This window comes from Phlebotomus papatasi, chromosome 1, assembly GCF_024763615.1.
Source record: "Phlebotomus papatasi isolate M1 chromosome 1, Ppap_2.1, whole genome shotgun sequence".
Lineage (NCBI taxonomy): Eukaryota > Metazoa > Arthropoda > Insecta > Diptera > Psychodidae > Phlebotomus > Phlebotomus papatasi.
Genome location: NC_077222.1, coordinates 37,669,939 through 37,693,946, shown reverse-complemented (window position 1 = coordinate 37,693,946; position 24,008 = coordinate 37,669,939). Strand labels below are relative to the sequence as shown.

Here is a 24,008-nt window from a genome sequence, read left to right as displayed (position 1 = left end):
TTTGTACAAAAAATGTTTGCATGAGGCTTATAAATATTTCAATGAATAGGAAGGGAAGTATAATCCAAACCTATTTTTGATAATAGCATCAAAGTCACGGGTTCAAGAAATTTGTAAAGCTAGGCCACTTTGCCTATCTTTTAAGTATGTGTTTCGCTATATTAGAGAAAGCACAAAATTTTATTTATTTTGTAAAATTGCTAAAAATAACAAAGTTCCTAATACAAATTGGTTGATAAGCCCCTCGAAAATGGAGGATAAAACAGTTTCACGTTGATAGTGTCTTTGCTTAAAACGCCATCTCTTGTGACTATGATCCTAAACATTCAAGTTAATGTGGTGTACTCTCGTGCGGTAAATTTAAGCGCCGAAATATGTTATTCTCATGGAACTTTCAGTGAAATCAATTTCCCATCTTTTCTTTGTGTATTTGTACTACAAATTCTCTTTCTCCCATTTCATTCCTGGGCAATCAACTATTGTGTCTCGCTAAAGTCAGTGTGGGAAATTTAAATTGTAATTTGTCTTTGGCTTCCCTCAACACCACGATCACTGCCGCATCTCAGGCCACGATCGTCAAAGTGCTCTTCCCATGATCGCTGAAATTTCGAACGTATGAGCACGATACTTAGCTTTTTTCGCCTCTTCCTCCATAAATTCCATTTTCCGCACCAGGGGTACGCAGTCTTATCCGAAATACCGCCGCGGTCGCATCACGATCGCGCTCAAACTTGACCCATTTTACTTGCGAGGTTCTTGAAGGAAAAAAAATGTTTGGGAGAGTTCTTTTTTTTGTCGACGGATAGAGATTCTGGATGTTCTGGATCGTAGTGGAAAGGTGCAGACTAAAAAAAAAGCGACGCACCGTGTAATAAAAGGCACTTTGGAAAAAAAACAACAACAAAAAGGAAATAAAACATAAATAGGTGAAAAAAACGTACAATAAGAATAATAAGGAATAAAAAATACCACGCTGAGTGCCATTCGTTGTTCTCTCTCGCACTCTTGTTCCCTTCCATTTTTTTTATTCCTCCTCGCATCTCATTCTCCGCGATCTTCAATTCGTGATCTCCAACTGACCAAGTCTCTCAGTTTCCACGGAGAAGCCAAACGATAAATACTCGCGTCTCAATTTTTCTCGCGCGCGTCCTTCACAGTCTTCTCCAAATTTAGACCCTTGGTGCTCAGTGAGATCTTCCCTCTTAACAGAAAATTCCTGTTCTTCCCAAACGCCCACGCTTTCCCACCAAAATCCCATTAGTGTTCGATTGCGTCTCGGAGGTGGCGGCTCATTCAGGTGCACTGTATAGAAAATTCTGTGTTATCATTCCCATGAAAGAACCCAAGTACCTTCGCGTGTATGTGTGGGACACAGCAGGTGGAGAATTTCACTTCTAGTGCCGTGGAGTTTAGTGTTTGAAGTGAATTTCGTGGGTGCACAACCGATAAGTCTCCGAAGAATAGGCTCATGAGTGATAAGACATTCCATTGAAGGAACATCTCCCACGACTGATTTCCGCTCACAGAATCACTTTCACGGATTCAGTGCAACGCACGTCACAAAAATGGTCTCGCATCGGGGAGTTGCAGTAAAGGGAAATCGCTGGTAAAATTGTGTTGAACAACAAAAAAGTCCATCCGACAAAAGTGAATTGTGCAAGCAAATTCTACGGGGAGAAATTCGAGAATAGTGCCAATTGTGTAGTGGAAAGAAGGGAACCACGGAGGAAAAAAGAGATAGAATTATGTGTGGTGTATATTTAGTCTCCCCTAAAGTGTCCCTTAAAATTTGATCAGTTGCGGAAGAAGCCAAAAATGCTGACCAAGAAGCGTGTCCATGCTCTCACCCTCTGCTCAATCCTCATTTGCAGCCTTCTCATTTCTGGTAGTGCCCAAGACATAGTGAAGAGACGTAAGTGTGTACTAATATCTCAATTTTCATAATAAGACTTCAAGGGGCTACTCATTTCAAAATTTGATTTCAAGTTGTGTATTTGTTTAAATTTTGACGCCTCACAAAGTATAACGTATTACAAAGTCAATTGACTTTCTAACGTTTCTAATCATGGCCATGGGTCACACTAGCCTCTCCATGTTACTTTAATTGACTTAAGGGAAAGCTTTGAGACTTCGTACACTTCATATTTTTCAATATTCCTTTAACACTTTAAGGACGGTTGGGTTACCGGCGTTATCAGTGACCCAAAAAAAATGTCATGAACAATATATGTTATGCAAGCCCCTACCTACCAAGTTGCTTAAAAGTTGATACCAAAATCTCATTTACATGCAAACACTTATAGAAATTTCTCTGCATTCTCTGCAATCGTTACGCGAAATATTTTAAAAATGAGAAGATTTTTCGTATTACACTCAACTCTTCGTTATCCGGCACTTCGTTATCCGGGTGACAGCTGCCAAACACTGGCGGTTGATGTATTCAAAATTATTTTTACTAAACTTGAAGTTTCTCCTGTGTAAATTGAAGTATTATTTATTAACACTTGGAAGGACCCTAGTGGCAGCCGCTGCCAATTTAGTTTTCAATTTAATTTTTTATAGTGAAGAATATACCATTTCGCTTGAAGGCCTGATTGAATGCGTGCAGAATTTATCTGGCTATTTTTTCGTTATAAAATTTTTAATAAAAATTAAATATTAATGTAAATATATTGCAAAAACAAAAAACTGCACTCGGAAGGACCAAGTGGCAGTTGCTGCCATATGCATTTTATATGGGACTTTGACGTTCTGCAGATGTAATTTTCTTGACTGTTAGTGTATAAAAGCCTTAAAAGAACAAATTGAAAGTGTTTTTGCAAATTATTGAGAAGAATTATGGGAAATATTGAATTGGGAAATATGAATAATTTTGGGAATTATTCAATTTTTCTCTTACTTCCCAAAGCTAAAAATCCATTTTGTTAAGCGAAGTTAATAGAAAATAGTTAATAGTATTAACTATTGTTCATAAAGTAGAATTTTTGCTTTGAAAAATAAGAGAAAAATTGAAACATTCAAAGGCTGCCGCATCGAAAGGCACACCACATTCCCTGACTCCATGATTCTGATGAGGATGACAACATCGAATGGTTAAAAATCTTTAGATACAGTACCCAAGGAGGTGAAATTTCTGATTCAGACACCAGAAAAGAACTGACTAAAGCTCCGAATGTTAAAATGTAATTAAAATTATCAAAATATTATGTAAAATCCGATAAGTGGCAGCGGCTGCCACTTGGTCCTTCCGTGACACTTTTAGTTAGGGTTTTACGAAGTGTTAAAGTATCGAAGTTTTTAATACATAATTATGAAAAAAATGAAACATAAGCACACCATGAAGAAAGTACTCTTGTTCTTTGTCAGACAGAAAATAAATTCACACTGCACAAAATATAAAACCGTTAATCATTCAAAAAACCTCAATGTCATTTTGTCCCCCGGTCAGCCGGATAACGAAGAGTCGAGTGTACAAGATTCAGTGCGGAGGAATTAATATAATAGATTTCTGTTTAAATACATTTTCCCTCAGATCAAGAATCTTCGTATTTTTTCAATTTTGTTTTTTACACTTTTTTTACACTGTTTTTCCTAGTTTGTCTTTATCTTTGTCTTCGGTAATTTTTGTTTTTTGGAAACTTTGTCTTTGGAAATCTTGCCTTTCATACATTTTGAATAAGTATATTTTATAACTTTCCAAAAATTTCCAAAGACAAACTGGAAAAAAGTGTAAAAAGCAAAATGGAAAAAGAACGATTCCGCAAACCGGCTACAAATAGCTCCATATAAAAAAACCAACTTGTCATGGAGGTGAGACAGTAGTGGGGTGTTTTAGTTTTCTATAGGAAGAATATTGAGTAAACCACTATTTATTCAGAGTAAATTGACTCGCTCCCTTTCCTCGCTATATTCATTGAAATATTTATCAGTCTGTTTCAAACTTATTCGTAACAAATTGTATGCAACGAAAAGTTTCATTTCCTGGCTAAGTCTGCCCCGGTCTCCTCTACTAAAAAAAAAATTAGAGTCGTTTTAATTTTTAAACACAAAAAAATAATACAATTTATTTTGTGTCAATCTTTTACTTCTTTTTCTATAGTTATTTATACCCTTCAGAAGAATATTAATTAGCTAATATTTGAGACCGTTTTCTTTCATGAAACAAGGTTTAAATTCTTGGAAAAGACCTACTTATATTTTCTTTATATGTAAGTGCAATTTTAGAAAAAAAATTGTATTAGACTTGTAGAGTAATTTCAAATGCTTCGGTCCAATCTGTGTTATTTGCTGATATATTCAAGAAGTTCTTAAAACATTAAGTTTGAAAAACATGGTGATCGTAAAATTATTCAAAGAATAGCATTATTTTTTATCGATCAATATTTTTTCACAAAGGTACACTGATAAAAATTAAAGGATCACCGTTAATCCTCTGAAAGGGTCACCGTTTGGCACCTATTTAACTCCGGAATAAACGAATAAAAACAATGAAAAAGTCATCTTTAGTGTTTGCTCAGATGAGAGAAATATTATAGGAGTAATAAATTTACGATAAAACGTAATCTATCGTACTAAATTTGCATACAAAATTTCAAAAGATTCAAGTGAACCTTTCAAAGAATCAAATCATTTCATTTGGTTAAAGTTTTAAAATGATTGCATTTGGTTTTATACTAAAACTAAAAGATCACTTTAGAAAAATATACCATACTTTCGTACGGAAAATGTAAGAGAATGCTCCACCCTGATCAAATATGATCCATTTTTGTTGAAAAGGGTTAATTTGACCTTTTTATTTTTACCAGTGTAATTTTAAAACATTTATTTCTTCTTCATTTGACAATCAATATCTGTAACAATAAATTTTTCAAGGTTTCTGGAGATACTGAATTGTCAAAAAATATCTCCTCTATAATTAAACTTTGGGCAAATTCAATTCATATGATTATCCCCTTAACAACAATGCCAATTTTCCTCTTTTTTTTTCTTACTAAGAGCTCAATTGCGTGTGCCTTTTTGTGCTGTTCTTCTCTTTTTTATGGCCATTTGTTGGCGTAATCTCAATTTACATATTAAATATAAATTTATATCAATGTCACATTCACGTGTTTTCCATATTTTTTCTTACCTCAGTTATAGAGGTGTTCAAAATACTTCTTAGCACTCGTGCCTAATACGCATCTGTCACAGTTAAATTATTACATTCTTCACAAGTCACCAAAAGTGATCTCTCATTTGTGGATCTATTGATCATCAGTTCCAATCAATTGTCCATGGATACCCATCATTCCCCGTGATTTTTGATTAGAAACCCTTGTGATTGCAATTACCACGATGATCACATGTTGTGTATATTCTTCTCATGATAAACAACATTCACAGCTGAGACGAATGAAAAATTTCTATTGATTTATTATCCAAGGCTCCAAGAACATCGTCATACTTAGGACCAACTGATGTATCGCATAATGAAACATTTAAATTCTTCCAATGTTAGATCGATACTGTACTCTTTGTGTATCATACACTCAAGAATATTTTTAGTAGATATTTTTTCCTCCACGGTTAATTACAGTTCTATATAGAGAAAGTTCGGTGCAATGACATTACAGGTATTTTTATTGGTTGATCAATAAGAACAAAACGAATAATTTTATGTAATTTAAGTTGAGAAGAAAAAGAATCATTTGCCCGACACACTAATTTGTTTTTCCACACTATGCTTTTTATCGTTTTTGCTGCTCTAGAGACTGTATAATATTTGAATCATATTATCTTGTAAAACTTTTTTTAGTCGTTTGCGAGGCATTAAGGCATTACTTTTAAGAAGCTTGAGAAATGGAAAATCTATATTACAAAAGCACAAAATGTTAACTAAAAAGCTTATTTTTAATCCAAAATATGTTAATCATTTAGTATTGTACTAAATGAATTTGTAAAAAGATTTCACAATTTTTGAAGAATAATTTTAAAATAATTGAAAAATTAGATTTTAAAATAATATTATAAAAATTCTTTTCTTTTGATTTATAACAATAAATAAAATACATAAAGACAATAATACGAAATTTTTAGAACATGGAAAAAGGAATCTTAATGAAGTACTAAAAAAATCCCAAAGAATTCTGTGGCTTTTAAAGTAAGGTGAAAAAGAAAACCTTAAAAAAATAGAATGAGGAAATTTTCCTCCTGAACATTTTTTTTAGTACATGGCTGTTCTAATGTGCTTTAGCATTATTGACTTTTCTTTATGTTAATTCCTGTCACAACAGAACACAACAAACACAACTAGATCTGAAATAAAACAGTCGTGACAAGAACCAACTTGGAACCAACGCAAAGAAAAGTCAATAACTCAAAAGCACATGAGATCAGTCATGTTCTAAAAAAAATGTTTATGAGTAAGATTTTCATTTTTTATTGGAACAGCATCACAAATCGTTATTGGAATGAACCGCTCAAGTACTAAAAACGAACTATAGCTTAAACGGTGAGAGATAGCAACTTATGATCTTCATGTTTTCTGTTACCCCTTTTTAGTACAAACCGTGTGAGATGCAAAATAAATAAATCAAAAGTAGTAACAAAACCACAGGATAAATTAATATTTATTAATTTACCTAACAAAGCTCTATATGAATTATTGTTTCCAAATAATTCTTTCTATTACTCACACTAAAGCTTATTTGAAAAGATATTAATTATTCAGTGTCATATCCCCTCAGTAAGACCGTAATAAGAAATATTTTATGACACACATAGAAGGAAACTTTCTAAAACAACCAATTCTTATCTAAGAAAACAAACATTAAAGTGGTAAAAGATAATCCCTTTATTATCACTTTCAAACATTGTAAAGTTGAAATTTATTGATGAAATGGAATTTGAATAATTCATGTTCTCATTATCTCCATTCTTTTGCTATTCATTAGACTCACACTTCTAAAAGACATTAATTGGATCCCCTTACAAGAATTTAGATAGTATTTTTTTTTAATTAATTGTTATTGACCTAGCACAATGTTTAAACAATAATGGAATAAATTGAATCTAAATTTTGTTTTTCTTGTTTGAGAGGCATTTCTGTTAAGAAATATAGAGTCTGTTGTATTCTCTAAAAATGAGAAAGAAAACACTTGGAAAACAGATGGAAATTTACCATCTGAATGATCAAAAGTGTTTTTCTTCACAATATCTTTTCAATTGACTACGAAAGATCGTGATCGTAAATTTTGTAAAATTGGTATTTGAAATATTTTGGGAACGTAATGCGAAGACAGAGGGCCATTATTTCAGACGTTTATCGTCGAATTTGGCGTTATGAAATTTTCTCCAATTATCTTTTCGTCAATTTTCATTGAAAGATCACCCTAAAAGATCCCATTTTGCTTGCGCAAACGCAATTCTGAAGGCAATTAATGATACTTCATGTTCACACGATATTTTGCCGTTAAAAGAATTTCTGATGATGATTTTGATGAAATTTTGCTATAATCTTCACTGATCTTCAATGTAGTAAATTCTTGATGGGAATAACCTTCGAATTAGCAAGTTATCGTACGAGAATTGTGAAATTTTAGTCACTAAGTCATATCACAATATGAGAGTTATCGCTTGCAAGTGCAAATAAGTGCTAAAGATAAACTTTGAGAATATTGCAATTGGAACTGAGAATTTCCCAACACATTCGTTCCATTTGCCATGGTGGATAAACATTCACCTTCACTGAACATCATTTTCATTTCATGATCACTCATTTTATAGCAATTTGGTGAGTGAGGAAAAAAAGAAGAATAAAATTATGAAAATCACCGTTCTATTTGATTTTTTGCTGTAATTCTTTCATTTCACAGCTACTGTTCTCATGCACCTCAATAAAGTTTATTGGATTGAGCTTATATTCAACATAAAGCAGTTTTAAAAGCCATGTTTGCCAAAATTATGCTCCGACAAAATCGAGAAAATTTTTGTGAAAAAATTCGGTTCGATGGGGTATAGCATGAAACTACGGATTCTGTATCATTGAGTGAAATGGTCAACTTCAAAATCCGATATGTAATTCAAGTCCAAGTGCAGTGTAATCATTTCCCGTCTGTACGTGCTTTTCCCAACAAAATTCGATATTTGATGAAGAGTACATTCATCCTCGAAACGTCGTAAAGAATAAAATTACGAAAATCAACACAGGTAACAGGTCTAATATTTCCCTCTTTTTCCTGCAAAACCGAGTTTTTTTTCATTTGTTTTGAATTTTCCCTGTTAACTCTTTCCGGACCACAACATATCCAGCGAACGATTTTCAGTAAATCTCACTTTATTGTAAGTCTTAGTGGTCAAATATGATACTTTTGTAGAGAAAGAATTTTCTCCGCCTCTGGGAAATTGGAAAACTCATGGGAACTCTCGTCCCCTAAAGAATGCAAAAGATAGAAACTTGGACAAACTTCAATTTTCCAAAAGCCAATAATATCAATTTTGTGAATTATTTTTGCGTGTCAAATGACTCCTTTACAATGTTGATCACTAAAACAAGAAGAATTATTGACCAGTATCTTGTGGGATGTCCAGGAAGTGCTAAAAAGGACACCCAGCTCCTGCTTGCCAACAGATTCCTCAAAATATTTCACAGAATAACACTTTAACACACATTTCTCTCAACAGGATGTTATTGCAGACACATTAAGCTTTCTCAAGAGCCAAAAAAACACTTCCTGGACAATCAGAATTCACCAAAATCTGGAAGAATAGGAAAAACTTCCCCGAAAGCAATCTTTTTCGCTGCCAAATGTCAAAATTATCGGCCATATTGACAAAAATTTCGCTCCCGCTTGAATTTTCTTACAAGGTTGGTGTCAAAAAGCAAATGGCGGGCATTGGCGGGATAACCTTACATTTGACCTCTATATTTTTGGGGACGAGAGTACCCATCAACTTTGAACAAGTTTTTTGAAAATTTATGAAAAAATTGTTTTTCGAATTTATGTAATTTGTAATTGTTAGTTATCATACTTATTGGCCCCGAGAGGTTTTTCCTTATTCGGGTCTAGAAATATGAAAAAAGTCACAATATCTGCAAGGAAGCAGAAAATCGAAAATTCACGATTTTTGACCAAGAATATCTTAGCTCAGGAGTTAATTGGGATCCTGCAAAAAATATCCTAGATTTGGACATCCTTATAGTTTGTAATCATCCACAAGAATCGGAATTTTATCGATTCTAAATAATCTAAAAAAATTATTTTTTTCATGGGTACCCAGAGTCCCAAAGGAGACGAAAGAGTTAAAGATTAATTAGTTGATTAAACTGAACAAGATGTTCATTTTCTAATAAAGAGGAATTTCAAAATGTACCACTGTGAACCTATGAACCTTTCAAAATACTACTATTAATAGTGTTTGAAGATAAAGTCTCACTTCTATCCGTTATAATCCCCCAAGTGCGCCTCGGCTAAAATAGAAAGTCTAACTTATTTTTTCTCGGTTTAAAATACTGTTAAGTCGGAAAGAGTGTGTAAAACAACACCGACGACACCTTAATGCACATAAAGAATATACTAGTGAAAGACTGGGACAAAACTTGTCAAAACGCATATTTAATTCTTTCACGAGCTCTGAGAAAACTTAAACGTTTTATAATGAGCATATTCTATAGGAAATTTGCTGCTCTACAACATTGCAGAAGACTATTTTCCTCTATCTCGAAAGAAATGTGATTTTCGAATCATTTTCTAAAAGAAGATTTTGTGGAGATTCTCAAAATTGCTGGGGCAAATTTTGTCAGTCTTCGGATAATTTGTAGCGTTTTACTCTTGCAAACGCTAAAAATATCAAACTGACATATTTTTATAGGAAATTTATTCCTCTACAACTTTGTCGAAGATAATTTTTCTCTATTTTAACGAGAAATGTGCTTAAATTGAGCTAATCAATATTGATATTTTCTGTAAGCCAAATATTCCAAAAATAGGGCTCAAGATTTCATTTTTTTTTTTATTTTACATAATCCTTCCTCGAATCCCTTGAAACTTTGTAAGTTTAAGAAGGTTCATGAAGACTATCTATAATAAAAATTTTAAGGCTCAGCATCTTTTATTTTAGAAAATAGTCAATATTGAAATTTTCGTTTTGACAAATTTTGCCCCAGTCTCCCCTACTCTACTCTTTAAACTTTTACGAAATGTAAAATTAAAAGTAAAAATTAACAAAGTGGGTTCTTTCCGTTTGTCTCTCATCAGACCGATAAATATGATAAATTCGAATTTAGGAAAAGGTAGAGTGCTATCCGTCTATAAGAAACCAGTCTTAACGTAATATTTTAATCTGTTTTTGCAAATTTAGGAAAATATCTTTGCTTATTCTTTTAAATATTTTCTTTTTTATTTCTGAATGTAGATGGAGGTAGGACTTATACTGAAATTGGGGCAACATTGAAAACGCTATTTTGCATATTTACGCATTCTTCAGATCAGGAAAATTTCATAAAGTCAAAATTCACATCCCTCTCTTTTTTGTAATAAGATTTCAATATGTCTATCCCATTCTTTCGCACTCTTCTTCTTCTTTAGAACATCACACCAAATTAAATTTTAGTTAAATCCAATTTGAAGCCGAAAAAAGTGTGATAGACTCATGCAAATTTTTTTGAGAATCAAAGAAAAGTAAATTTTAACATTATGAAACTTACTTAATCTAAAAGATGTGTCGGGAGCTATTATAAATAAAATTGGTCTTGGTCAAAATTCAATTTAGATCCACATTTGTTTTGTACGTTTTGTATATCTAAATTACATTACGATAAAGCCCAATTTCATTTATAAATATAAAAAATAGCATTTTTAATGTATCCCTACCTAAGAAGAGATCACAGATAACATACAACGAATTCCGAGATCATCTTTGACAAAGTTCGAAGTTTTTACAATAAAATTTTCCAAAAAGTTTTTATGCGCCAAAAGATAGGCAATTACGTAACATGGTAAGCTCAGAGGGAGATCTATATTCGGAAAGAATACTTAGAATCAAAATACCCCCGTATAAATGAGTCTTAATGAACGTGTTTCTATATTGTGAATTTTTCAATAACATAATCATAAACAGGTCATTTTGAATCAAAAAGAAAACTTTTATCATCTTTATCATCCCCGATAGCCTTAAGTTTAATAGTTGAAAATACAATTAAAATACTACATAATCAAATTCTAAAAAAATATTGATTTATTTATACGTTTCAATTAAAAATTAAAAGAAAATAATCACAGCTTTTATAAGCTAAAAGACCTTATCACTACCCTTCCTCTTTCATTTCTCTCGGATAATTTTAGTATGAATTCGATGTAAAAAAAAATTTCCTGTGCACCATGATTCGACAGAATTCTCACAGAAAATTTCTCAGCCGTTATTGTTGATTGAACCACAAATACGCTGTACTTCTTCGCGGTTCGACAAGGAAGAACAAAAAAAATGTGGATAAAATTTCAATGTTCTTTGGGAAGTTTTTCACGATCATTTTTCACTCTCATCTCGCATTTCTCTTCCTTCTTTCTTTTCCTCTGAAATTGGGTACTGAGAGTAAAAGATGAAAGGAAAGCTTAGACAAAAAGTCACAGATGTTAATCAATTAACAAAATTACATTTTAAGAATTCCATTTCATTTGCTCATTCTCATTTTTGTGTACTTTCATGGCAAAGAAAAACAGCAGAAAAAAAATATTGTTTTAAAATTTTTACTGGTGATCTCTGTTAACCTTCTATTGGTGAGAACATTCTCAGAGATATTCCACAGAGTCACCCCACAGAAAATGGTAAAATCGTGAAAAATTATCAAAATTGCTCAAGTGGAACGTCCCGATGGAAACCATTGCAATTTTATTGAAATAATCGTTCTTATATTCACATAGAGTTAGTATATTCTTTCAGGTAATAGATCAAGGCTTATTTCCGATCTGGAATGGAACGTCTTGATCAATAAAAAATAGATTTATTGGGCTATTAACCACGCATAAAGACCCCACAATACGACAATCGGATATAAAAGTAAATTAATAGTGGAGAGTGGGTCTTTCAAATATTCCAACCTCCTTCACACCTAGTTTCAAAAAATAAATAATAATAAACCATATTCAATAATTTAATTTGAGGGGTATGAATTATTAATTTTTGAGTCCTGATGAGCTAACAGTTAAAAAGGAAAGAATGGTGAATTGAAAATGTCACCTAAATCAACTTAATCGGAAGGAACTGTCCGAAACGACTAAAATATTCCACTCACTGAAAGGGCGAAGGACTATAGCAATAGCCCAGCAAATTTCAGCAGCCATCTAGGAAAAGGATTTTGAACCAAATAATCCCAGGCTGAGCCTCAAAAATATTTATTTTTGTAACGTAAAAATATGACAATAAAGATTAATCAAAAACTATCATGCACTGAAAGTTTAGGATAATATAGATTGGAAGTCCTTTCCATAAAATTCACCTAATTTACTACCAAATTTTACGGTCATATTCTTGAAAATCCGCCGAATGGCGTCTACACACTACAAGTAATTTTTGTCAAAAATTGCCTTTTTGAAAAAATTTGACGTGTCTGTCTACAATAATAGGAGAAATTTTCTTTAGAAAAGTATTTTAAAAAAATGGTCTTAGTGTGTAGAGACATTAAGTCTATTTGAGCTCTTAGGAACGAAGGATTAGGATTGATATATTTTACCGTCCATCGACTGGGTTAACAATTGTCGAATGAGCCGTATGCTCTTCTCAATTATGTAACTTTCTTTTTAGTTCTCTTATGGCCTCTACACATTAGTAGAAATTTCTTCTTTAAAAAATGCCTTTTTGAAGAAAACTTCCCCTATCCTTGTAGGTAGAAACGTCAGATTTTTTTAAAAAAGTAAATTTTTGTCGAAAATTGCTTCTAGTATGTACGCACCATTAGGCCTTCCCATGTTCAATCCTTACACTTTTAATTCTTCAAACCTTGCATTCTTGAAATTCTTGTTGCTAAATATTAGTAAGAAACAAAAATCAAAAATTCGTGAAAATTTCGGGAGATTGTCCTTTTTAAAAGGTTTATATCGTGTTCTTGCTTTTTTGTAACTTTAAAAAATGTTTAAATTTTAAAATGATTAACTTAATGTATTTTTTTTAATCCCATACCTTCAAAAATGTATTAATATAACTTTTAAAGGGATTAATTTTCCAACAAAGTAAATCGTCTTTTGAAGTAAACCGTCTGCACTGCAACAGGTAGAAATGTCAAAATTCTGTCAAAAATACAATTTTTGACAAAAAGTGCTCTCAATAAGTAGAGACATTTGCTGTTGACGAAGACTCTAATGCACCAGACAGACTTGCGACTTAAGCCGAGAGACAGCTTACTGGGAAACAGATTGGAATGTACTCTATTCATTATTTTGATTATAATTACGTTAAGCCGTCTCTCTACTTAAGTCGCAGGTGTGTCCAACACACCCAATACGAGGATATTCTTCTCTTAACTGACTTTCGGGAAGTATTTCCCACCGCATTATCTGGATAGTAATAATAAGAATGGTGACAACATTCCATAGAGGAACTTAGGCCTTCCCGCAAGGGCAGTTCGGAACATCCATTATTATTATTTTTTATACGGGATGAGATTGTTAGTCTCATGCCACGTGAAATCAAGTGCAGTGAAACTCATTGGATGCAATTCGAACACCTTTAACGCCAGAAAAATTCCTGATGACCTAAAAGGGATTCGAACCCGGGACACTTGCATCATAGAGCGAGTGTTCTACCACTTGATTCATTAAGTGCCCATTATCTGGATAGTCTTTCCTTAGAAAAAAGCATTTTAGACATCCAGACTTAACTCCGGAAACTAATGTCAGAGTGCTCAATTTAGTAGTGCTTTTATGGTTTTCTCTCCCGAAGTATACGTTTATGTGTTTATCTCTTTAAAAAGAAGAAAACTTTCAGAGGGTTTTTACATAGGATCATTTACCTGGATCACTGAACTAATACTTCACGGAAGGTTTTGAAAGGATTCCCGGTGAACCTTCTATTTCAGTGAATACAAGGAGCTTACAATATTAAAAGTTTACCGAATTATACCACAAATATTGAGAGATTATACCAGAAATATAGATTATACCTAAATATTTATCGATATTGAATTGTCGCTCTTTATTATTCATTTAAAAAGTCACTGAACACTTTGGATTAACTTTAAGGCTTTGTAGATCGTCATTCGACAGCAAGTAGGGTTATCATGAACATACAGTAGACTCTCTCAAATTCGAGCATTTGGGACCGAAATGTCACCCGAATTTAGGAAAAATTCGGGCAACAAACTTTTTGAAATGCATCGATTTTTTGTTCATCTGCATTCACATATTAAGTTTACATGCTCATATATATTGTAAATTTCATGAAAATTCCTTAGTAATGCAAAATCACATCAAAACTAAAACAAACCATGGTAAATTTAAGGATATTTGCTTCATTCGATAATCATAATCAAACTTGAAAAATCTCAACAAACTTTTTTCGAATTTAACTGCCGCCGAAATTAAAAAGTAGCCCGATCTTAAAAGAGCCGAATTAGAGAGAGTCTACTGTAGTTATGTAGAATTTGTTCCGTATTTAGAATTTTATCAATCGACATATTGTCAGGATCAGCAACTGTATTTGCTTTTGTTGCAAACAACAACGCAGTGATTCGTCGTTTTGCAAATTCATTATGCAAATCAAATGTAAATAGCATAAAAATAGTCCAGTTAGTGATCCATTCGAACGATATATTAGAACCTTTACACGTTTATCGCATATTACATGAGACACATCCAGCCCATCCAGCAACATTCAAATGGATTATCGATCATCATACGATAATATTTAGGTGCTTATAAATATTAATATATTTCCCTGATGTACGATCTAAACTGCCCCGTTCAGCCCTATTGAATTATTCTTAAACGTACAAAGGCTTAAAGGTTTTTTTTACAGAATCCATGTTTTGAATCCGTACATAATTAAAAAGCACATTATCTACTAATGTTTCCATTCAACTCTGGATGCCTATATAGAAGTTTTCTTTGAAAGTGATCTTGGAAGTAAAAAGTGGTTTCTTTGAAGCCACATTCGGCTCAATGAGAGAAGCAATTGAAGAGAATTTTTGAATCTCTCAATGTAATTAAATTAAATTAAAATTGCCGGGCCAATTTAAGTTATTTTCAACACGGGAAGGAGACACTCTCACCGAATGAGTGAACTCAAATGACCCACATTATGGGTGGATTTCCTCCCATTTTTCTCAAGCCATAAAATTTCCATGACAAAGAATCATCAGAAATGGTAACATATTGAATTCTCTGAGCTCATCAGACAACAATCCCATTCAGCCGGATTCTCTGATGCGTAGTAAATGAGTTATGCAATGGGTGGCCCAAGGCTTCAAGTAATAACAAAACAGCCATATGGAAAATTCAGTTGCAACTTCTAAAATCTTCTTGCGAGATTTACTGAATTTTCCACGCATTAATTTCCATCTGTATTTAGGGATAAGATGGAAATGGGGCTTTTCTAAAATATATCTTGTATTTTTTTCTCAATTGTTTCTATGCTAAAATTGTGGGAATTACAACTAACAATGCCATGTTCTTCTCTTCCGGTCCAGGGACCAGCAATGTATGTCAGTCGAGCAACGATTGTCCACCAAATGCGTACTGCGAATACAATTCTGATCCTCTGGATACTGGTCAGTGTGTGTGCAATCCAGGCTTCATAATCGTGGCTGAACACAAGAAACGCGAGTGCTATCCGGTGGCTAAAAATCTAGGGGATTCCTGCACCCATGACGATCAGTGCCAGATGGCCTTTAGCACGGAATCGGAGTGCTTTCAGGGCACGTGCGACTGCAAATTGGGCACGCACTTTGTCAGGCGCGAAAACACCTGCTACAAAAGTGTCAGTAAGTTCATCAATTTCAAAAGCATGTTAATTCATTAATCATTTCGCTCTCATTACAATTTTGTAATAGAGGTTTCATCTTCAAAATCATACCCTACCCCAACTTACGTTCTTTTACAATTCAAGACTAATTTAGATGCAATAGAGATTACCCAACAACACCACTTAGAGAAAGGATGAATTAATTTTATTTGTTAAATTTTGAGAAACTTTCAAAATAATGTTTCCATTTCCTCAAAGTAATAGCGCAATGAAATGGCAATGAATGCTATCTGATTTTTAATTGAATTCAGTGGCAAAAATTATAAATAATTTCATAATCTTCTTTCATTCTTCTTTTCACCTTTTGTTTATTTCGGAAAAGGAAGTACTAATTTGGCTCACGAAAATGACAAACGCTAAAATTATACGATAACTCGTCAAATTTTTGTGATTCATCTCTTTTAATAATTGGGCATTGAAAAAGTAATTTTAATAATATTGAAAACGAATAAATAAAGAGTGAAATTCGTTATATTAAACTGAAAACTTTATTTTAAACCGGTTGTAGTTCGGATGATTCAGAACCAATTATTATGAACTTTTCAATATAGATGAAAATACAAAATACTTGATATTGTAATTCTCAATTTGGAATAAGTAGTAAGAAAGTTCAGTTTTTGAATAAAATTTTAATATCTTATTGGCATTTGATTTAAATCAAATTTGATCAATACTTAGTTTACAATTTTAAAAGCACCAAAATCGTCATGTAAAATTTGACAAAGGGAAAGTGAAATGTCCTTTTCATTTTATTATTTAGATTTATTTTTATTTTATTATCTTAGATGTTATTAATATAAATTAAATCCTTTTTTAACGATTTCAATCTTTTATTATTCACAATTTATTACTATTTTTTAACAAAATATAATTTCTTACTATTCGTTTGTTTTTTTTCTTTCAAATAATGTTCAGTTTACTTTTAAATCAAAAGAAATGAATGACACCATATGGAAAATATTTTACTGCTAGAATTTCACGGAGAGAGCAGTAATGTTACAATCCCTCAATTTTTTCACTCCCAAAATTTCCACTTTCCATCCGCCTGAGACCACTTTTCTTAACAAATCTTCGCGTTTCTGACGATTTTCTGAGAAATGTCGTCAGGCTGAATGTCCGTCTGTCCGTCCGGCTGTCGCCTGCTATAGAAGCCAAACGATAAGAGATAACGACTTGGGACCTTCGGGTGACCCCCCCCCATAAGTCGTCTCAAGGATCGTTAACGTGTCCCTCACGTTTGAGGTGTTTGAGAGATTACTAAGACGGACATTTGACCATGTGAGAAAATACCGTTGAATCATTCCTAATAACGGTTTGTTAAGGTCAACAGTTAAAAAGGCCCAAGAGCAGGGGTGAGCAAGAACCGTTTGAAACCGAATAAACGTCAAAATAAGATAGTTCAGGTAGCATTTTGACCATTGACGTATAAGTGTCATTTGACGTTTGTTTGGTTTCAACATTGAGAGAAATCCGAAAAAGTTAAAATAACATTCCGGAAATGTTAATTTTACCCTGCATTATTGATCCGAAATCGGTGTAAATATTACCCTTTTTAGGTGTATTAGGGGTTAAATTAACCCTTTTTCATGTTAATTTCACCCTTAAAAAGGTATTAAATTAACATAAAAAAATGTTGATATATTTTTACACCTAAAAAGTGTTAAAGTCCCGAGGAAAAAAAGTTAATCGCACTCTCTGTTTTTCCTCAGTGAAACGGTTCTTGTACATCTCTGCCCTAGAAAGTGCATTTATTAAACGAATGGGGCCATGTTTGGGCTTGTTAGAAAGGTCTTGGAATTTCCTATAAAACTGAACCGGTTCGAATCGGTTCTGAACCGATTCATAACTGATAACTAATTTTTATACAAATTTCAATTGAATTATTCTAAGGTGTACTTTGGGAAATTTTTTGATTGATTTATAAATCGGTTTAAATCGATTGTGAACCGGTTATGAACCAATCAGTAATTTTTGTCTGAAAATATATTTTATTACTTTTAAAACTATTTTGTAGAATCTTTTGAGTAATTTATGAATCAGTCAAAAGCGAAAAGTGATGCAAAAGTACTTTTGAGGCGTAATGTCACGAATTCGAGCACTTAGCAAATCCTGAGACGCTTCGCCATCCCTTTTACTGCTCGAACTCAAAGAGAGAGCAGTTATATAATCGACTTTTTTTAACTTATTTTCAACATAATAAAAAAAATATTTAATTCGACCTTCTAAGCAAAAGTACAACATTTATAACTATATTTTCTGCAATTTTCATTTCAAATTTTTAAAAATTCAGACACTGGGTCCTCATTTTTCGAAATTGTTTTTGAAAAACACATACTTTTCGGTGGACTTCTTAGAGTATTTTCATCTGACTGGAATAGTAGAATTTTTTATACCTCGATCACAACTTCTTTTACAAGAGAAAACGTGGTGTAAAAATATGCCAAAAATTGTAATTTTTGTATCAAATTTTTGCCAAAAATCCAAATTTCCTTAAAAATGTGCCATTAAAGTACGAATTTAACTCATCAGCTAACAGGATATATTTAATTTTTTTGGCGTCAGATGATTTATACTTTTCAAAAAGATCTCCGAAAAGCAGATACCAATGACTGAATTTTTAAAAAAAAAATTTATAGGAAATATAAGAAAATATAGTTTAAATGTTGCACTTTTATATGATTAAGAACTTGAATTAAAATAAAAATTTATTATGTTGAAAAAAATTAGAGAAAATATGCTGTCTTCCAGTCTTTTGGACCCACGTAACCCCTCAATGCAAATAATTGCATTTTCAATAAAATAATAATCATGCGTTAACAGTACCTAATCAAATATATTTCCATGAAATATTTCAGTTTTTAAAATTATTAAAAAAAAAAATTATTAATTATTTATTCGTTTGAAGTGTAAATTATTTTTATATGATTAATTTTTCAATTTTATACGTGAATAAAGCATATCAGTTTCTAAATTGTAAATTACAATTTCTGACCGTGGTTTATATCTTTTGAATTGGTTTATCTCTTCTGCCATAATACAAATGAGCTTAGCAATGAGTGAAAGAAAAAAAATCAGCACTTTCCCATTTAACTCCAGCTTTACAATTTGATTGAACACAGACTTCAGCTAAAAATAATAAATTGAGAAATTGTAGCTTCCTCCCAATAAACAAGCGAAAAGTTTTCCAATCTTCCAGCAAATTCGATAATTGAAACTGTTGATGAATCAAGTCAATTCGCACATTCGTCATTCGTTTTGTTTCCAACCAATGCCATCTCTTAACTTAAGAGAGATTGATCTTTTCCCTCCAGAAATCAACGATTGGTGCCGCCTGACAAACAATTGCCTGGGCGAAGGAACGGTCTGTAGGTCAGGAGTGTGCCTGTGTCCCTTCAATAAGCATCCCAATGAGGATTTCACGGAATGCGAAGATGACATTCAATTGGGCGAGCCCTGCTCGAGGGATTCTCAGTGTGTGGCGAACAATTCGCGATGTCACGATATCTGTCGATGTCGCGTGAGTCACGTTCTAAGTCACGATCGCACGAAATGCCTCAAAAGTGAGTAATTGATGAAGATCTCCGTCTTTGGGATCTAATGTGAAATTTCTTTGCAGTTGCCGAGCATTTATACGACGAATGTGAGGAGTCTATTCAGTGTACTTATCAGCTCAATTACTCAAGCTGTGAATTTGACTATGATTCAGAGACGGTGGGAAAATGCAAATGCCGACCGGGATATCATCAAAGCACTAACGGGGTAAATATTACTATTTTCTACTTCTAAATTTATGTGTAAATCTCTCTTAAACTGATGCATAGTCACTCATTCTAGAATGTTCACCTCCGAAATTTTAACAGATTGCAACACTACTTCTTAATAGACGATCAATCGCTATCAATAAACAAATATTGATATAATTGAACTCTTATCGGTGAAGAAATTTGTACTACAAGTGTTGCAATAAATTGACAATCACATTCTAGTTAAAGCGCGATAGCTTGTTGTCCAGAATGGGGGCTTCTGGCCTCATTCTGAACACTTTTCTTATAATTGCGATCTCATTAGAAAATAATTAGCAAAGTTTATGTAACAGATATTCAGCGATCATTGAATTTCAAGAACACTTTGCAATGGCTTGAACTGGATTATTTAGTAAATACATGTATTGAATTTAATTCATTTAATTTAATTACAAGGACCGTAGGGGGAAGTGGGGTATCTTTAAAAGTGGGGCACCTTTGAAATTGAGATTTTTCTCCTATGTTTAAGTGGAACTGAGCTAGATTTTGCCAGGGGTCAGTTCTCCATTTCGGATATTCCGATGCATCCAGGCCACCAATTGGGCCCCTTATGCTTCCCCACTCCTATTCTATCTTATCCCCCGATACGGGTAGCCGCTCTATATCACAGCTCTGTGAGCAGTCAGTGCCGTTACTATATCACAGCATCCCTTCTCAGTGTGTGTTTGGGATCAGTGACAGCGAATATTTGTATCGACTGAAGTACCGCTTTCATGTCGAAACTCGTTCTCGTACCAGCCTCTATTGTTTAGGCGTTTCACTTTTTTGTCAATATGCACCATTGACATTACTATTCATTCATTCACTGGACGAATTCAAAGCCGATATGGCATGAGAAATCTTTTTCTGCTGCTGCTCAGCTTTGAACCCCAGACCTCGCAGTCACAGAGCTACTACTCTATCCACTGACCCACTCGAGGCCCGGAACTGAGCTATATCATAATGTAATTTAGCTTCTCAAACTGTTTGTGTAGCTAAATTATATCACAATAAGGTCCAATTTTAATTAAAAATAGGTGAAAAATCCCAATATCAAAGGTAACCCCACTTTCAAAGGTGCCCCGCTTCCCCCTACGACATGATCCTTATTAATTTCGTAGCTTTAAATATTCTTACTTTGAGAAATAACTAACGAAAATTCTTTATGGAAAGAAAATAAACCATATTATATCTGAAAACTTTAACTAGCCAAATTTAAATTTAATTTCATGGATGTAAAGAACTAAAAAAATAATACAAATGCAATATTATTCGCTAAATAGCGTTGAGCAATGATGAATTGCAGAGAAAGGAATTACTCATTTAAATACTTTAAGTTCGTCATATGATCCGTATTTTGACGACTTTCTTTTTTGTAAATTTAATATTTCATGCATAAAACATTTATGATTTCCGTTTTATTATTTCCGAATTGTAACATATCCAGTGAGATAATTTCACGCAATATAGTACAGGAATTAATCAAACTTCCAAAGAAATATTCTAGATTTGCATATTCGTATTGTTTGTTATCCACACAAAAACAGGGTTTTAAATTCAAGTTTTTACTGCTACAGGGCGTAACCAGGATTTTATTAAGAAGGGGGACAAATATGAAATTATATTAGTTGGTATTTTAGAGGAATACTTTTAGAGAATTATCCTTCATAAAAACGTATTTCGAATGTAAAGAACAAAAGATTTCTCGGAACTGCTCTTTAAGGAAATTCTGTTCTTTGTCCCATTTCTGCACCGATCTTGATGATTTATCGGATTTGATTAAGGTACAAAAACGTTCTCATGGATCTTAATAGGGGAATGTTGGCATGGTTTGCACAGAGTGAACCTTCAAACAATGCAAATTTTCTCTTTGTTTGCAAAGAGCTAGTTCGTAATTTATTAGCCATAAGATAGACAATTATTAACCTCAAAAGACGAGATGACAAATGGTAAACCAGCTCCTTGCAAACAAAGAGAAAGTTCGCATCATTTGAAGGTTCACTGTGTGCGAACCATGCCTACATTCCCCTAGCTTTACGGGGAGAAAATTAGGTTTAAGCTTAAGATGTTCTCAGACCAAAAAGGCTTTAGACTTTACTTAAAGGGTTACGTGGAACAAAATGACAAAAAAACATATTTTTCTCTCATTTTATTCAACATAATAAAATATCTCATTCAAGCTCTTACAACATAAACTATATTTTTTGACATTTCCATTAAAAAATTTAAAATATTCAGTCTTAGGGGATTTGATTTTCGAAGACCTTTTTGAAAAAAAAACTTTCGGTGGACAAAGTTTTTCGGAGTTAGGGTTGCAGCCAGTTTTATCCCAATTTCGACCGACAAGAACAGTTTACCCGACCCGATTCTTTATGGCTCCGGCACACCTTTTAGATCAGGAAAATTTCATGAAGTCGAAATTTGAATTCCTTTCTTTCTCACATGCTTTGAATATGTCTATCTCATTCTCTTATACTCTTCTTCTTCTTTTAAACTTCACTCCAAATTCAATTTAGCTCAATCGAATTTGGTTTGAGAACCGGTAAACGGTAAATGATGCGAAAGTACTTTTGACGTATAAGGTCAAGGAGATGAACTCTATCCGGATGCGTCAGGGGGTATAATCCTTTCACGACAGGAAAACACAAAATACTTGGCCAAAGTTTTCGACGCTTCAACGCGTCTTCCTGAGTAACTAAAAAGCCATAAATGTTATGTATTTTTTAATGTTTAGTAAATCCTTATTTGGAGTAATGGATAGACAGTGTGGACATGATTTCAGAGACAAATCACAGATTTGAGTGAGTTGAAAGACAAAGAAATGTAAGAGCATTGTCTAAATAAAATTTTAGCCACTGACTGAGGAAGACGCGTTGAAGCCAGTTGAAGCGTCGAAAGCTTTGGCAAAGAATTTTGTGTTTTCCTGTTCTAAAAGCATTGTACCCCCTGATCGCATCCGGAGGAAGTTCATCTCCTTGACCTTAAGCTATTTATCGTCAGTAATCTACCAAAATTCAACGGTTTTGAGGTATGGCATCTAAGTTACGAGTTCGAACACTTCGCAAAGCCTGGGATGCTTTACCACCCCTTTTTGATATACAACATAAAACTTTAGAGATTCCCCGTCTGGGATTTCTTTAAAAACGAAACCATAGTTTTCTTTAATAATATTTGATCAAAAGGTTCTCCAAACATTCCCCAAAAATCCATTTGAAGTTTATAAAATTAGATTTTGTGAAATTTATCTTTTAAAAAAATCACCACAAATCCATTTTAATCCCAAATAGAATGATTCTGTTCTTTTGAAAAGGTCATAAGATTTAGCAAAAGGCATTTTAAGCCAGAAATGCTTTTCTCCTAAATCTCTAAACTACAATCTCAAACCTGTTTAACTGTTCAAAAACACTTTTTATTAAAATTCTAATCATTTTTCATTCTGAAAAAAGGAAATTCGATTGTTAAATTTGTCTCTTAATTTAAGAGAACGCATAACATTGAATAAATTCATGAAATTCTTCAATTTATGAAAATGTGTCATATTTTTTTTAATATGACATTTTTCATATTTTTAATTAAAATAAATATTTGTTAATTTGCATACAAGACAAAAAGGTTGCATTTCACTTCCTTGATTTCACGATTTCACTTTATAATTTTTCAAATATTAATAAATTAGTGATTAAACTACCTTCTCTTAATTTCAGGCGTGTTTTGTGTCAGTAGAAGTGGGAGGAATCTGTGAAGTGGACGAGAATTGTTCCTTGGACCCCTTCTCTCTGTGCCAGGAAGGCCGATGTGTCTGCATGGAAGGTCTTGTAAACATCAACGGCGAATGTTCCTCATCATCAATTCTTTCACTTCCCACAAAACTCCTCGCATTTCTCACACTTTCACTAGCACTAATTCTCTTAAAGTAAACACCCAAAACTCCATGTGAAAGAGTCTACTGTCCAGTCAAAGAAAGAGATAATCTCTATCGTTGTTGCCAAATACTAAATTTTAGTAAAGAAATTTGTGTAATTAAAATCTTCCCCTACAACCTGCAAAGAATATCTCCCTAATTTATTTTCTTACATTTTAAGGGTCAGCAAAGAAAAAAAAAGATTTGTGAAGATTTTTTTTGTGTATAATTTATTAGATAAAAAAAATTATGTAAAAATACTTTGTTGTTAATATTGCTTAAGAGTCTATCATCAAAGAGGCATATAGAAAATAAACTAATTCAAGACAAAAATA

General features: G+C 33.0%; 1 protein-coding gene across 1 annotated transcript; it reads left to right on the top strand.

Annotated features, from left to right (window-relative positions):
* Positions 1–675: 675 nt before the first annotated feature.
* On the top strand, positions 676–24,006 carry LOC129799034 (prion-like-(Q/N-rich) domain-bearing protein 25). The gene is made up of 5 exons (XM_055842632.1): positions 676–1,912; positions 15,656–15,949; positions 19,302–19,550; positions 19,607–19,749; positions 23,477–24,006. Exons 1-5 carry the CDS (start codon positions 1,816–1,818, stop codon positions 23,687–23,689), a joined length of 996 nt encoding a protein of 331 aa, XP_055698607.1. The 5' UTR covers positions 676–1,815; the 3' UTR covers positions 23,690–24,006.
* Positions 24,007–24,008: the final 2 nt, after the last annotated feature.